This window comes from Astyanax mexicanus, chromosome 9 (assembly GCF_023375975.1).
Source record: "Astyanax mexicanus isolate ESR-SI-001 chromosome 9, AstMex3_surface, whole genome shotgun sequence".
Taxonomy (NCBI): Eukaryota; Metazoa; Chordata; class Actinopteri; order Characiformes; family Acestrorhamphidae; genus Astyanax; species Astyanax mexicanus.
Genome location: NC_064416.1, coordinates 3,494,119 through 3,511,775, shown reverse-complemented (window position 1 = coordinate 3,511,775; position 17,657 = coordinate 3,494,119). Strand labels below are relative to the sequence as shown.

The 17,657-nt window shown below is 37.5% G+C and overlaps 1 protein-coding gene across 1 annotated transcript in view; it reads left to right on the top strand.

Annotated features, from left to right (window-relative positions):
* yap1 (Yes1 associated transcriptional regulator) overlaps positions 1-16,685 on the top strand; it is a 62,629-nt gene extending 45,944 nt beyond the window's left edge. The window contains exons 5-8 of the mRNA XM_022664924.2: positions 3,039-3,214; positions 8,095-8,228; positions 10,949-11,061; positions 11,571-16,685. Coding sequence (XP_022520645.2) covers positions 3,039-3,214; positions 8,095-8,228; positions 10,949-11,061; positions 11,571-11,809 — 662 coding nt within the window. The 3' untranslated portion in view covers positions 11,810-16,685. The remainder of the gene's footprint in view (positions 1-3,038; positions 3,215-8,094; positions 8,229-10,948; positions 11,062-11,570) is intronic.
* The last annotated feature ends 972 nt before the right edge of the window (positions 16,686-17,657 follow it).

The following is a 17,657-nucleotide window of genomic DNA, read 5'->3' as shown; positions in this document are numbered from 1 at the left end:
GGTGATCCCGGCGCTGTTAGTCTGATAAGAGCTGCTGCAGCGGCGGCTTCATCGTGTTTCACACGAGTGTGAAAAAGACAAAGGGCAGATAGTGCTCTCCCTTAGCGTCTTAGCCTGATAGCGTCTTATCTCTCTCTCTCTCTCTTTCTCTCTCTTTCTCTCTCTCTGTTTTCTGTTCTTTTATTCGCTCTGTCTCTGTTTGTGTTGACGTGGAGTAAAGCTGCTGGTTTATCTGCTTTTTCCTGATTTATTCCCTCAGTTTTAGCTTGTGTTCACCGGAAATTCATAAATCCTTCAAACTGAAGACTCAATTTTATGATTTTGAGATGTGAAGACTTGTTGCTAACAATGAATTATTTTGTATCTACTGTGAATTACCCAATAGTCCATTCTGAATTTGCCAGTATGTAAATGTTTTTATTTAATACCTTGTATGAATGAATCACTATCTAATGTAAATTATTTAGAATCCACTATGAATTATTCAGGATTAACTACCAATTAGTCAGTATCTAGTATGAATTATTTGTGAGCACTATATAAATTCAGTATCCACTATGAATTATTTACTGTCCATTACAAATTAGTCAGTTTCTAATATGAATTGTTTGTGAGCACTGTATAAATTCAGTATCCACTATGAATTATTTACTGTCCATTACAAATTAGTCAGTATAATCTAATATGAATTATTCTTGAGCCCTATATAAATTCAATATGCACTACTAATTATTCTGTCCATTACAAATGAGTCAGTATCTAGCATGAATTATTTGGGAGCACTATATACAATCCAGTATCCACTATGAATTATTTATTGTCCATTACAAATGAGTCAGTACCTTGTATGAATTATTCATGAGCACGATATAAATTCAGTATCCACTATGAATTATTCACTGTCCGTTACAATTGAGTCAGTATCTAATATGAATTGTTTGTGAGCACTGTATAAATTCAGTATGCACTATGAATTATTCTGTGTTTACTGTGGATTATTCAGGATGAACAACAAATGAGTCAGTTTCTAATATGAATTATTCATGAGCATGATATAAATTCAGTATCCACTATGAATTATTCACTGTTCATTACAAATGAGTCAGTATCTAGTGTAAATTATTCATGAGCACTATATAAATTCAGTATCCACTATGAATTATTCACTGTTCATTACAAAATAGTCAGTATCTAATATGATTTATTCGCGAGCACTATATAAATTCAGTATGCACTATGAATTATTCTGTCCATTACAAATTAGTCAGTATAATCTAATATGAATGATTCGTGAGCGCTGTATGAAATCCAGTATCCACTATGAATTAGTCGTTATTGCCTATGGCTTTTTTTCAGTATATAACAGTAAGTTATTCTGCATTTCTGTAATGCAGTTACTATGAAACTATTAAAAATGTAATTCACAGAATGGATTGTGAACAGAGAAATGTTGCCAGGTAATATGTTGTATATACATTTTCTTGTGTTTTAAGGGAAGCACTGTTACGCAGGGGTTTGTGGGAGGTTCTGGTTTATACGCTGGACTGGTTTGGGTGGTAGTTCTGGGCCGGGCTGAACGGGTTTGAGTGGTGCAGATCATTAGCTGCCACAGTTCTGCTTCAATACACTCATATCTCAGCCTCCTGATAAGGTTATGAAAGAGCACACACACACACACACACACTCTCTTTATCAACCTGTAAACACACACACACACACACTCACACTGTAACTAACACACTCACTAAATTCCCACACTCGAATACAGCAGAGCCTCAGGCGGCGTGGGGGAGGGGGAGGGCCGTCACTTCACTGTGTGAGAGTGTGAGATCTGATTCCCATGGAGTGAAGAGGAGGAGGAGGGTGGAGGAGGAGGAGGAGGGTGGAGGGTGGCTCATTCAGGCCTGAGCGAGTGTGTAAACACACAGTGATTGAATGGTGAGGAGGACGGGCGGAGGTATTGGGGGCGGGGGGGTTTGGTGCGCATAACAACACCGTCCGCAACAGTGCTTTATTATTATTATTACTATTATTATTATGGCTCCTGCCCCTCATCCACCACATTTGTTTCCATGTTTTGACCTTTGGGCAATTCGCATGACTCCATTCACTTGTATAGAGGTTGGCTCCAGACGCTCCCAGGACACATCAGGACCTTTTGTCACTGTGCTTCATGTTAAGTTTCACTTTAATCCTTTAGCCAGAATCTCAATAGCTGTGAATTAAAGGGTATGGGTATGGGCCTAAAATAATGTCAGGATATTTCATGGTGTTTTCGCGATATCGATACTCTTGGCTAGGTCTGTCACGATAGTATTTTTTGTGGACGGTATATCATCTCAAAAATTATTGCGATAAACAATTATTATTGTCATTTTAAACCATTTAAATATCACGGACATTTATATAAATCATTTATATACCCTTTTAAATACAACAAAATTTTAAATAATTATAGTTTGGGAGTCGCTGTTATGTGTGAACAAACATTCAAATACACACAGTAGACGATATGACGATTATCAAATATTATTGAGGTATTCTACTGCAAGAAATTGAAAATTACATTTTATTTATTATTGCATACAATTTAATGACACACCCCTGACTGAGGTTTATAAAAAAAAACAAATATATATATATATATATATATATATATATATATATATATATATATATATATATATATATATATATATATATATATATATACAAGAATTTTATCAGATTTGTAACAGAAGTCAATGATCCAGAACACTATGATACTAATAATAATAATGCACTCCAAATATCTCCATATATACAGGCTTAAAGTAAAAACCATCGTAATGGACAGGTATGATCTTTAGTATAGTTGTGTGTATGTGTGTGAATGTGTGTGTATGTATGTGTAAAACTTCTCAGGTGCATCAGCAGCTCACCTGATTTACCTTAAAACTAATTTATCTCCAGCACCAGATCCTGTACGTCTCCTTAAGACTTCTGAAAGTATTAATTACAGTATGAATAATCTATACCGTGTTCTTGTTTCTCTGCAGCTCTGAACCAGCAGCGTATTTCCCAGAGTGCACCAGTGAAGCCCGGCCCCCCGCTGCCCTCCAGCCCCCCGAACGCAGGGGTGATCGGGGGCAGCAGCCAGATGAGGCTCCAGCAGCTGCAGATGGAGAAAGAGAGGCTGAGGCTCAAACACCAGGAGCTGCTCCGGAGACCCCAGGTCTGACACACACTCCGCCCTGATACACACACTCCACATACCTCCACAAACACACCCATACATACCTGTCATCACAGTTTAGACTGGAGCTTAGATCCACTCTACCTGACTCCTCCTATAAACTGCCATTATGACCCCCATTTAAATCCCATGTTGTTTTAGTAAGTAAAAGTTAAAAATTAGCTTTTAACTACAATTAGACCTGTTTACATGACTGAAATCTGTTCAGAAAACTGTTTAAGAATGGATCTCCAAATTATTAAAACACCAACAATCAGGACTCTGAGTGGTCCAGCAGACTAGGGCGCTACCACTATGATCAGAAGGTCGCTGGTTTGAATCTCAGTCATGCTGCTTCCCTATCAGCAGCCAGAGTCCGAGAGATGCTTCTCCATCAACAGCTAGGGTCTGAGAGAGAGAGAGAGTACAGTAGTTCATGCTGCTTCTCCATCAGTAGCTGGAGTCTGAGAGAGCACAATTGGCGTTGCTCGTGGTTAGCACAGGCATCTGTGAGCTGATGTATTGGAGCGTGCTGTGATGCTTCTCGATAATGCTACATCAGCAGCAGTTAAAGAAAAGAGGCGGAGTCTGATTTTACATGTATCGGAGGAGGCTTGTGCTGGTCTTCACCCTACTGGTGCTCTGTGTGTTGGTAATCAGCATAGCTGAATTAAGGAGAAAAGCTGGATTTTTTTTTTTTTAATGGGATTCATAATATTCTTCAACCTTCATGTAAATTCTGCAAAAAAAAAAAACAAAAAAAAAAAAGTAGGATCACAGTGTGATTTGTAACTTTATTTGTTTGCTTTTTGTCAGAGACCATTTTCTGGAGCTCGACCCGACAGAGCTTGAAGAAACCAGGTTCGAGTTCGGGTTAAGACTCAGCTCGGTCAGATAATCTAAATTCTAGTTTAAACTGCCAACAATGGAGAGTCGTGGACACATGAACGCAGATGTATAAACATGCACAGCTGCATAGGGCACTCGCACAGGCTACGCCATAGACAATGACTGCATTAACTTAATTCAGTAGTATAAACCAGACATTATCGATACGTGGCATAAAAATATGTATATATTTATTGAATCATAGGCGCCTGTTTGCACACCTGCCTTCTTTGGTCTGGACCTTCAGACAGTTGGACTACTTTTAGTAGTTACTTTTAATGTGACCTATATTTGACTTCTGTCTTAACAGTTCTTTGTAAGTGATGCACATGCATGACAGAGCAGTGCTTCATGTTAAGTTTCACTTTAATTCTTCAGCCAGCACTTAAATGTGCAGTGATGTGTATATCTGATGTAATGAGCTGCTTATTCACATTAAAATAAAAAAAAAACACAGTATCTGATAAATTCACACACATTTAGAAACCTGTGGAGACTAAATCTCAGTGAGACGGCTGCTCTTAATTTCACAAGCTGCTTTCCCGCGGCTTTGTGAGTTGGCTGGATCGTGTTCAGGATCAGACCCTGGTCATATGAGTATTAATCATCTCAGCTGAGTACAAACACACACACACACACACACACACATACTTGTTTTTATGTAATATTAGGGACTTGGAGTTGTCTGGATATGTGCGTGTCCCATGTTGTTGTAGACGTCCTACAGAAATTAAGAATCTTTACTTTTGCCATTTTTTATTCCTCATATAATGTAAATCTGTGGTTGAAAATCTGCAGGAACTGAATGAGAATATTGCATTATTACAGGACTCCATTAGGAACCTCTACAAGAGAGAGAGAGAAAGAGAGAGAGGTAGAGAAAGCGAGTGTGAGAGAGTGAGAGCTCTGAGGGTGGTATAGAGGGGTCAGCAATAGGAAGAAGAGGAGGGTTTATGGGGGTAAGGGTTGGGTTGGTTGAGTTGGGGGGGGTTGGGAGCAGCAGACGGGGAGGAAAGGGGCTCGGAGCCGGAGGGGGGTTGGGGGGGGTTAGGAATGTAAACAGTGTGTTGACTCGCCGTGTGAAGCCCCCCACCACCAAAACTAAACAAACAGAGCTCTTTACACTATGATCTTAGTGTTCAGCTGGAAACTAACCGTTTACCTACATAGTAAATGAATATTGAACTGATCTATCAGACTATGAAGGAACACATAAGGAATCATGTAGTAACTTAAAAACAGTGTTAAACAATCAAAATACTGAAGAAGCATTTAGGTGCGAAGGAAACTTTAAAATTCCTGATATGTTTCCAACTGATGCTCTCAAACACATTAAGAGGAGCAAGGAATTCAAGTAATTAACTATTGATCAGGCACAGATGAAAATATATAAAATAATGGGGAAAAACACTTAATTTTAAGGTGAGTTAAATAACCAAATAGACTTTGATAATCCCGTAAAATGTAATAACCCAATAGAGTAGAGTCGAAGAACCCAATAGACTTTGGTAACCCAATAGAGTAAAGTTAGATAAGCTGATAGACTAGGATAACCCAGTATAGTAGAGTTAGAGAACCCAGTAGACTTTCATAACCCAATATAGTTGAGGTAGAGAACACAATAGACTTAGATAACCCAATAGAGTAGACTTTGATAAACCAGAAGAGTAGATTCAGAGAACCCAATAGACTTTGATAACCCAGTAGAGTAAAGTTAGAGAACCCAATAAACTTTGACGTAGTAGAGTTGAAGAACCCACTAGAGGAGAATTAGAGAACACAGTTCTCTATTGAGTTAGTGAACTCAATAGACTTTGGTAACCCAATAGAGTACAGTTAGATAAGCCAGTAGAGTAAAGTTAGAAAACCCAATAGACTTGGTGACCCAGTAGAGTAGAGTTAGAAAACCCAATAAACTTTGATATCCTAGTAGAGTAAAGTTAAAATTAAAGTTATAGTTAGAGAACACAATAGAGTTTGATAATCCAATAGAGTAAAATTAGATAACCCAGTAAAGTTAGAGTTAAAGAACCCAGTAAACTTTGGTGACCCAGTAGAGTACAGTTAAAAAAACTGCAATAGACTTTGATACCCCAGTAGAGTACAGTTAGATAAGCCAATAGACTAGGATAACCCAGTATAGTAGTAGCGTTAGAGAACCCAAAAGACTTTGCGAAGAGTAGAGTTGAAGAACCCAATAGACGTTGATTACCCAATACATTTGGAGAACCCAATAGAGTAGAGTCGGAAAACCTAATAGACCTTGATAACCCAGTAGAGTACAGTTAGATAACCCAATAAAGTTAGAGAACCCAGTAGACTTTGGTAACCCAATAAAGTGAAAGTAAGAAAACCAATTATACTTTAATAACCTAGTAAAGTAGAGTTGGAGAACCCAATAGACTTTGATAACCCAGTAGAGTAGAATATTCTGCACTTTCAGTATACAAAACATTAAAATGGTTAATTTAGTTTTTTTTTTTTTTTTTTTTTGTCAGTAGAACGTATAGTACTGTTGGTTCTTGTTGCTTTTTGACATTTTGTTATTGTGAAAGTGATATTAGAACACCTTAAAATGAATTGATTCTCACCTGCAGACCTGCAACTTGTTGAGTAATATTGAGATTTTCGTTTTGCTTGTTTTTTTTCTTATGTTTTTACCCTAAATCTAGTACTATTACAGATCCAGAGAGAAGCGTTGATGAGTGAAGCCGTGTTTGTGTGTGTGTGTGTGTGTGTGTGTGTGTGTGTGTGTGTGTGTAAAGTTGCTACAGCAGCAGCAGAGTGTGTGTAAAATGAGTAATAGTTGTGGACCCCTGTAGCTGCAGTGTTTATAGTGCTGTGTGTTTGTTGGTGAGGACTTTGTGTTTGTCGTTTCTGGACTCACAGGAAGTGTGTGATTAAAAGAAAAGAAAGAAAAAAGAAAGGCAGGCTGTGACCCCGTGCCCTACCCTACCCTTTAATGACACGCAGTAAACCCAGCCCACACCTAAACCCAGCTCAGCTCAGTCCAGCCTGCAGTTTACTACCATAAAATCACAGGATATTTACAGAGAGGCACTTTCACAATCTCTCCACCAATCAGGAGCTGATCTGCAGCGGTGACACATCGCCGGGATGGGCAGCGCGGTGTCATTCAGCACCATAATGCAGGAAACGGCTGCAGATAAACCTGCTCTCTGTCAAACCTGTATACTTCATTCTCTCACTGAACAGAAAGTAGTTTTTATTTCTTTCTGTTTAAAAGAGCAGCTGATTCTGAAGATAATTACTTCCTTAAACTAGGTTTATTTTAGAGACATCTTAAAAATGATGAGTTTCTTTGATTTTACCAAATTAAAAACCTCTGGAATATAATCAAGAGAAAGATGGATGATCACAAGCCATCAAACCACCAAACTGAACTGCTTGAATTTTTGCACCAGGAGTAAAGCAGCATAAAGTTATCCAAAAGCAGTGTGTAAGACTGGTGGAGGAGGAGAACATGATGCCAAGATGCATGAAAAAAAAACTGTGATTAAAAACAAACCAGGGTTATTCCACCAAATATTGATTTCTTTTATTTCAGCCTTTTCTCATTTTCTGTAAATAAATGCTCTAAATGAGAATATTAATTATTTGAAATTTGGGAGAAATTTTGTCTGTAGTGTATAGAATAAAACAACAATGTTCATTTTACTCAAACATAAACCTATAAATAGCAAAATCAGAGAAACTGATTCAGAAACCGAAGTGCTCTCAAGTGGTTTCAAGAGCTGTATGAGATTCGCATTTTGAGCTAAATTACTGAAATAAAGTAACTTTTCAATAATATCCTAATGTTTAACTAATGAAATAAACAGATACTGCCCAAATAAGGAGTTTTTTATACTCATTTTCACAGGGTATGAAAGCCTTTTATATATATATATATATATATATATATGAAAGGCGTTGTATTTATGTATATGTTCAGTAAAATGAACACTTATCTTATATTGTTGTGTCTGTAGGAACTGGCCTTGAGGAACCAGCTGCCCACGAGCATGGAGCAGGACGGAGGCACCCAGAACCCGGTCTCGTCTCCAGGCATGGGGCAGGACGCCCGTAGCATGACCACCAACAGCTCCGACCCCTTCCTCAACAGGTGAGTGCACAGGTTAACGTCAGGTAACTCTGATGAACTCTTGCTCTTCCTTTCCTGGAGCAGTCCTGATGAGTGCCAGTTTCACCATTATAACATGCCTACCATCTGGTCGAAGTTCACTGTGGTCTAGCAATACACAAAATAAACTGTATAAAATATCCCCATCATTAATATTAACTACAATATGGGGACTTCCTTAATAGACCAGACAATTAGACAATCATGACATACTGCTCTTATATATGCAGGCTCCAGCATGCTAATTCTGTGATACTCTTCAAACTATTTTCAAAACACATTTTAGGAGACTGCCCTGCACTTTTATCCACTAGAAATAACTTTTATAGGCTTACAAATACAAAATAACTGCTTGAAAAGGTTCCACCAGCAAAAATATGAACTTTTCTAGAAATCCTTTATATGAAGACACTGAGTTAAGTCTGTGATGCTCGAGTCATGAACACTGTCGATGCCATAAAATAGCCAATATATAACTGAAATGGCACAAAAAAAATGATTGTAACATTTTTTATGGTCTTAATTTTTTGGGACTGCATTTGAGGATGCTTAACTTTTGAGTCATTTTTTCTTTTAGTTGTTTTCTTTATTAGAAATTATTAGTTGTACCTCTTCACTACTTTACTTTAACTGATGCTCTCAAACACTTTATTAAGAGACAAGAAATTCAAGTAATTAACTCTTGATGAGTTCAGCACAGCTGTTAACTGAAAGCCTGAATTCCAGGTGACTCTACCTCATAAAAATTAAAAATGCCGAGATGTATAAAGCCGTCATCTTAGTTTAAGACTCTTTTAGTATTAATCTACAATGCAGAATATTTTAAAATAATAAACACTCAATTTGACCCGTCTTAACGTTTGAAGCTCTAGAAAAAAGTTAAGTTAAAAGTATTTTTTTTTTCCAGTATGAAACTTCTTCTGCTTGCCTTAATTAGTTTAATCAACATATAATATGAAAATGGTAAATCTCACATATTTGCAATATTCAACCCCTGCAAACAAAAACAAAATTGCAATGTTATGTTTTAATGTTTTATAAAACTAGTGTTTTATATGTTGGTCTTTCAAAAATAATAAAATAGTGAAACATTAAAAAAAGGTATGAACATGTATTTTTTTATTAAAATTATTATTAAATAATAATTATTATTAAATTATTAAAGTTATCTTAATTGAAGCATTACCTGTTAGAGGTAAGGAACAACATTGCACTAAATATTGATAGAATAATTAGTAATGGATTTAGTAATTAAGTATTCACACTGCTTGTAGGGTTTTTTGGGGGGTTTCAGACATATTTTGGATAATTAAACATGCATCGGGTCAAATTAACATGTGTAAAGGCTTCTTTTAGCTGTTAAATAGTAAATATTATAAGTATAAGTAGTATACGTCTGCTGCAGTATTCGGGTATAACGGGCTGTTTGAGGTTGGGTCTGTTTGTGAGGTTTATGAAATGAGACACAGGAGGCTGGTTTAACTTCAGAGACGTTACACACATGGCAGTAATTCATGGCTGGAAAAAAAGCTTTACTTTCACTGTGTGATTATTTCAGAACATCTGAAACCTTCTACTCGCTCAGTACAGCAGCACTCAGAGCTGACCCCTGGTGGATAGACCTTTAAATTCATCATACAACTTTATTTTTAGATTAAACTCCATGGTGGCACTGTTTCTACAAACATTAGTGAAAGAACGGAACGGATCTCTCTCAGGAGCTCAGTTATAGCACGAACGTCGATTGTATTATTGTGATTATACCACAGTTTTTTACTAGCGCTGTTTATTGAAATATTTTAAAGAGTTAAAGAGGAGGAGAAAATAGTATGTGTTTGGTTATAAAAACTCCACCAGTTAAAATAGTTACATTGCTGCTCTGTTTGTAGCTGTGCAGTTTGGTTTGTAAGCGCTGCATTGTTGCTAGGTTACCTGTATGTGGCGGAGTAATACATGGGGAGCTTCGGTTACAGTGCATTACCAGCTGATAATGGCACTCATAGAACGCCTCTTAGCCAATCACATAGCAGGTACCACTTTCTGTACATGCATTTGTTATTGTGCAGTTGCTTCAGTAGAAAATAAGCATAGACTGTTATAATGATAAATATGAAACTGTATGGTACTGTATAAATGCAAACTAATGGATAATGGTGTACAGCCCACACAGGCAGTGTTATATACATCACATATAAATATAACAGAATAGCGCCATCCTGTGGCCTGTAGTGGAAGGGCAGGATGTGATTAAAGTCCTTCACCCTGAGAACATGTGGTTTCAGCTTCATACAGACCCCTATCTCTCTTCCTCTCTCTCAGCCCCTCCTCCCTCCTCCCACTCCCACTTTACAAAGAGCCCATTCATAATGCCTCACTCACACCAGGCATCTCTCTCTCTCTCTCTCTCTCTCTCTCTCTCTCTCTCTCTCTCTCTCTCTCTCTCTGTCTCTCTCTCCCCCCCCTCACACACACACACCCCGCTCTCACACGCCTGCATTAAATTAGACGCTGTACTGATGTGGGAATTCTGGGCCGATGCTCTAATAAGATATTACACATGTACTGTATATATTTATAGTATATAAATTTACTTGCTTACCTAATGGCTGTGTGACTTATTTACTTATTTACTGACTATATCCCTATCCGGACAGGGGTTCTGGGGTCTAACTGTTGTTTTTTTTCTTTTATTTCTCTCTCAGTGGGACGTATCACTCCAGAGACGAGAGCACAGACAGCGGGCTGAGTATGAGCAGCTACAGCGTCCCCCGCACTCCAGACGACTTCCTCAACAGCGTGGACGAGATGGAGACGAGTATGTTTTAACATTTGTTCATGTTTTAAATATCTCATGATCTCGTACCGCTGATCTCGTACCGATGGTCGTCAGATTTCCTAACTGCAGAGCGAAGGAAGACATTCTGGTGTGGCAAAAAAGAGGCTTTGTATGTGAAAAAACAGCAAAATAAGTCTTTACTTAATTATTTACTTATTTACTTATTTACTTTAGCATTTTTAGCGACATATTTACTGACTTACTTATTTTCTGACTTGCTTACTGACTTACTTACTGACTTGTTTACTGACTTAGTGACTTACCTATTTACAGACTTACTTATTTACTTATTTAGTCACTTATTTATGTAAGTCAGTAAATAAGTCCTGTCAACAGAGCTGCTACTTCATTTCCCTGGCTGTGTGTTTCGGGTCATCGTCATGCCGGAAGACCCAGCCACAACCTTCAATCTTCAATGCTCTTATTTTAAATCATTTTAAATGATCGTTCTTTAACATATAATTAACCTTCATCTTCTCCCCCCTCAGGCGACTCCCTCGTTCCCGCCTCGATGGCGACGCAGCCCAGAGGCTTCCCCGACTACCTGGACGCCATCCCGGGCACCGACGTGGACCTGGGCACCCTGGAGGGCGAGAGCATGGCGGTGGAGGGCGAGGAGCTGATGCCCAGCCTGCAGGAAGCCCTGAGCTCCGACATCCTCAACGACATGGAGTCCGTGCTGGCAGCTACCAAGATCGACAAGGAGAGCTTCCTGACCTGGCTATAGATCCACCGATCAATCGATTAATCCATCTATTGATAAATCGATCCATTGATCCGTCGCTCGCTCATCCAGCACCACGACACCACCGATACCGAACGCCGCATTTACAGCGAACTGACTGCTCCAGTCCTGTCTGTGGAGGATTATCGATTGATTGGTTCGAGGGTTGTTTTTTTTTTTTTTTTTTTTTATCATCTTTTTCTTATTTTTATTGCTTTTGGGCTTTTTTTTTTTTTTTTTTTTTTTGCTCCCTCGTTCTCCGTGCTCTGTCGACTTGAATTGGTTGGTTGGCAAATTGGTTTTAAAAGCAACGTTTATATAAATATATATATTTTTTGTTTCTTCATCTTTTATTCGTTTTACTCGTCTTTTATCATCATGTCTGCATCCTCAAGGCTGGCCCATGAACAGACAATTTACTCAACAGTACCCACATCTATATATATATATCGCCCATAGCTGTGCTGTATGCCCGTGTGTACCTTTTTATCATTTTTTTTTATTATTATCATTTTTTTTTGTGTAGCTTCGGAGCTTTGCTTCTTCGATTCGTGAAAAAAGTTCGGACGCTCAATGATAAGCGAAAGTGCGCTTAAATCTACGCCAGCTGACTGCATTTTCTCCACCGCAGCCTGCAGAGAATACGAGTCTGGAGAAACCGAAACCAAAAACCGAGCAGTAGGGCTACGAAGTGTGCGTACGAAGTGTACTTACGAAGTTTTTCGTACGAAGTGCGTGCACACGAGAGCGCGTACGGAATGGAATACGAATAGGAAGTGGAAGCTCGAGATGTTTGAGATGAAGCCCTGGCTTTGGCAAGGCAATCACCCTGCTTGGCTGTGCCAGCGTATATCTTAACTTTTACGAAAAAAAAAAAGTGTTTTTTTGTTGTAAAACCTTGTCTAATCAAGTGCCTTCAGTTTTATAATCTACGTTGTTCTTTTAGTCGAGTGAGAAAAAAAAACACTACTTTTGTGTCTACGATGTTTTTTTTTTTGTTCGTTTATTTCCAATTTGTCTTGTGTCATAAGGCAGTAAATAAGTACACTATTTTTCATTATTTTAGAACAAAAAAAACACATTTATCGCACTCTTTGTTGCTTGTATATTGTTTTTTTTTTTTGTTTTTTTTGTAATTTTACGATGTTTGTTAATCAAACAAAAAAAAACAAAATCTTTTAAAGGTTATATCTTTTTAAGCAAGTGTATTATGTCGGGGGGGGGGAAATAGGATAGTTCTTCTTTTCTTGTTTTTTTGTTTTAAAGCCTCTGTTGTTTTATGATGACAGTCTTATTTAAGCCTGGCCTGATTTCACTCCTTTTCCTTTGTTTGCTTGGTTATTTGTGTCCTAAATAGATCAAATAAGCGTATTCTCTTTTTTTTTTTTTTATATTATTTTATCTCACTAAAGCTCTATTCGGACAGGATTGGTTTTATATAGGGAAGTGAGATAATGTAATTTTTTTACTACGAGGCGTTTTACAGGGGATAAGTAATGTAAGTCAGTGTAAATGACTGGGATGGGAGTAGCTACTTGATTTATACACTGCCCTCGGCTCTTATTAACCCTTTTATAGTAATAATGGCATTTTTGTTCGAAATTTAGTGGCTAGATGTTCGAAAGACATGCATATGTAAATTGTAGGCTACGCTACACGATGACTTTTATTATCTAAAGCTGCAGAAGCCCTGCCCCTTTGAGGAGACCTTCAAGCTTGTGTTCTCCATTTTCGTAGACTCAAACAACAACAACTACTAAAGTAAATGTCTCTTCAAATGCCTACATACTTGAGAAAAGCTGCTAAAACACCTTTTCCACTGTATTTTGTGGACTATTTAGCCACGATTTATTCAAAAATAGTATAAGCTGAGGTTATTTTTTACATGAAATCAGTAAAAATGACGTACATAATGAGACAGTGCAACTCAGAAGCAGTAAAAGTTACTTTACTCTATTATTTTATCTCCCGATGTAAAACTAATCCAGTTCCAATAGAGGTGAAATACCTGATCTCTGTTGATTCTAACATGATTTGCCTTTTTCAGCACATTTCTATTGTAATGTCTATTGTAATTATAATAGCATTGATATAAATATCATGAATATCATTGAATAGATGAAGCTGATCATGGTTATATTAAGCAGTAATCAGTGGAGGTTGACTAGGTAGTTTTTATATACTAATATCTAGTTTTATTTTGCTTTGTTTCTTCATATCGTTATTAATATCTTTTATTTTTTATTGTTTTCTACGTATGTAGTGACCACATCTTCCTAATTCCCAGCTAAAAGCAAAACGAACAAGAAATCCATGAGCTCTGATCAACTACTTTCTGACTAGATAAAAAGCGTGAACCAGACGACGAGCGCCTAACCCTGTTACGGGGTGGTAAAAGTGTAAAAGTGAAGTTGTGCCAGTTAGAAGCTACAGTGGTAAAAGCAAAGAGGGAGAAAAGTTTGGGTTTAAGCTGCCTCGTTTGACAGATTGGTACAGTACCGCCTCATTTTATGGATCAGTACAGTGCCGCCTCATTTTATGAATTGGTACAGTGCCGACTCGTTTTATGGATCAGTACAGTGCCGCCTCGTTTTACAGAATAGTACAGTGCTGCATCGTTTTATGAATTGCTACAGTGCCGACTTGTTTTACGGATTGGTACAGTACTGCCTCGTTTTACGGATTGGTACAGTACTGCCTCGTTTTACAGATTGGTACAGTACCGTCTCATTTTACGGATTGGTACAGTACCACCTCGTTTTCCGGGATTGTACAGTACTGCCTCATTTTATGAAGAGGTACAGTACCGCCTCGTTTTAGGGATTGGTACAGTACTGGCTTGTTTTACAGATTGGTACAATGCCGACTCATTTTAAGGATTGGTACAGTACTGCTTCATTTTACGGATTTGTACAGTACTGCCTCGTTTTACGGATTGGTACAGTACTGCTTCATTTTACGGATTGGTACAGTACTGCTTCATTTTACGGATTTGTACAGTACTGCCTCGTTTTACGGATTGGTACAGTGCCGCCTCGTTTTACGGGATTGTACTGTACTGACTCGTTTAACGGATCGTATATTACCTCCTCGTTTTACGGGTCAGTGTAGTACCGCCTCGTTTTACGGATTGGTACAGTGCCTACTCGTTTAACGAATTGGTACAGTGCTGCCTCGTTTTACGGATTTGTACAGTACAGCTTCGTTTTACGGACTGGTACAGTACTGCTTCGTTTTACAGGGTGGTACAGTGCTGCCTCGTTTTACGGATTTGTACAGTACTGCTTCGTTTTACAGGGTGGTACAGTGCTGCCTCGTTTTACGGGATTGTACTGTACTGACTCGTTTAACGGATCGGTATAGTACAGCCTCGTTTAATGGATTAGTACTGTAACGCCTCGTTTTCACGGATTAGTACAGTACCGCATCCTGTTACATGTTGGACTAAAGTGAAGTTTTATCAGTAAAGAGCTTTTAAAAGTGCTGAGGAAGGAAAGTTACGAGGTGTTAGAGCTAAAAGAGTTAAAAGTGTTTAAAACAAGTAAAGTTTGTGTTCTGCTGTAAAATCGAAGGTTCTGCTAAGTTTCAGCTGGATAAATGAGCATGTCCGGAGAGTTAGCGGTGTAGCGTTAGCGGTTAGCTGGTACCTGGTGTGGTGTAATTATGAACTGATTATGAGCGATAGATGCTGTAGAACGTAATGGAAACAATCAACCTTTTTATTTTCAGTGATTTCTGTCATTATTATTTTTATTTTTATTTCTTTCCTTGTGGCTTCCAAAGAGTGTTTTGTGATTCTTTCATTTTTTCCCCTTTCGTTTCTTTTTTTTTTTCCTTCTTCTTTTTTTCTTTAAAGCATAAAATACAAAAAAAATCTGTAATTTATCGTCTTTTTTTCTTTCTTTTGTGTTTTTTTTTCTTTTTAGTTAAAAGTATGACATAAGCTAAAAGTAAGAAGAATCCTATGATTAAGGTCCAGCTTATGATTGGTTGGAGTTCGTCACGATGTCCCGCGGCACCAGTTCAGTATCGACCACAACGTGTTGAGGTGTTATCATGTTGTTTTTTCTAGAATGGCTTTTTTTTTTTTTTTGCAGAGCGAGAGAACACTACAGGGAGGTGAATGAATAAGTGTATAAGTGACGTTTATGATGATGCGGATGCTTTATATTCAGTAAAAAATACAATATATTGTATTTTCAGATGTTTACAAGGTTATCGTACCCCTCCCCCCACAAACACACACACTACACAACGTTATCTCAATGTTAACATGTTTAATATGTGATTTTATATGTGTTTTATGAAGCTGCAGTGTCTCCACTCCACTCCTGTGAACAGCGAACAAATCAAAGGTGATCAAACTGGCAGAGCTTGAGAAAAGAACCGGATTGGTGTATTTTAGACTAGTATCTGTTTTAATTCAGTTTTTATACAGACGTATAGTATTGACGGCAGACACAGTGTTGCAGAAAAAGCAAAGTAAAGCATTGAAATGAAAGGAAAGCATTTTATATGGAATCGTATCGTTGGTACAGTGCTGGTATTGCACGTTGCATAAAATGTGTATGTCACATAAAGATGATTTTATTCGTAGTTAGTGTGCGACTCTTCGAATATATAATAACTGTACTGTTTTTATTTTTTTTTAGTAGTGCTAGTACTAATCACTCAAGTTAAAGGATTGGTATTTAGATATGGCTAAATGCACACAGAATGAATTTATACACATTTATTATGATCTGTTCTTTATGTTTTATTTTTTGTTTTAATAGATGTATGTGCATGTATCTTAGAACCTTACGTTCTGTTACAGTCTTTCTCGTTGCATAATACTTTAAAACAAATGGGCCTGTAATAAAGTATATACTTTGTTGTACTCGTTCTTTCTGGTGTTTTCTGCTTGAACCTGATCTGAATTTTTACTTTTTTTTAATGTTCTTTATACAAAATCACTCTCATATAAAGATAAAGCTCTCACAAGCTCTATTTTATACCAGTTTCAGTCCCTTTTAGAATGAGCCGTTTGAGAGCTCGGTCACTTTTATGCAAATCCACTTGGTCAGGCTGAGCGTTTTTTACACATTAATGGCAAAACATGAACAAACTAGTTCATGCTAAACTGCGACAGAAGCACAAAACTAATTATTTGAAAGTTCTTCCATCTCCCTCATCTGCTGACTTGCCACAGACAGTAGGTACAGATTCCTCCCTCAGAAGAAGTCTGCTGGCTAATCCTGCTGTGTGCTGTCTGAGGTTCTCAACCAGCAGTTTCTTCAACTGATCTAAATCATAGAAGGAATACAGAATACAGACTATACAGATTCACACTAACATACACAATGTACAGATTTAAACTAAAAAAAACAGTATCTACTAAAATTATAAGCATACATTTTTATTTTATTTAAACTTTTGCTCACAATATGGTTTAATATCTAAATTCATTTTTAATAATTTTAAGCAGGGCTGTTATTTTATTACAGAGCAACATATTGAATATCTGAATGTAAAATTCAGAAGTGTAGAATCTCTGGCATGCCGCATGTGTTTTCATAATACTTTGGCAAAATTAAGGTGAATAAATGTGCAGCTATAAAAAACTGGTCTAGTGTTGTAAAAGATATACAGCATTTACAGCAGAATTATACAGTTTAAAATACTGTCTTAGCAGAGCCTTGAAGAGTCATGTCTGTCATCTGCTGGTGTTGATCCACTGTGTTTTATTATCAAGTCTAAAGTCAGTGCAGTTTTGTTTTCCCATAAAATCTTTCTGCAGGGGTGTCCAATCTTTTTTTGTTGGGGGCCAGAAAGAGAAATATATTTGAAGTCACGGCCACAGACTCTGTAA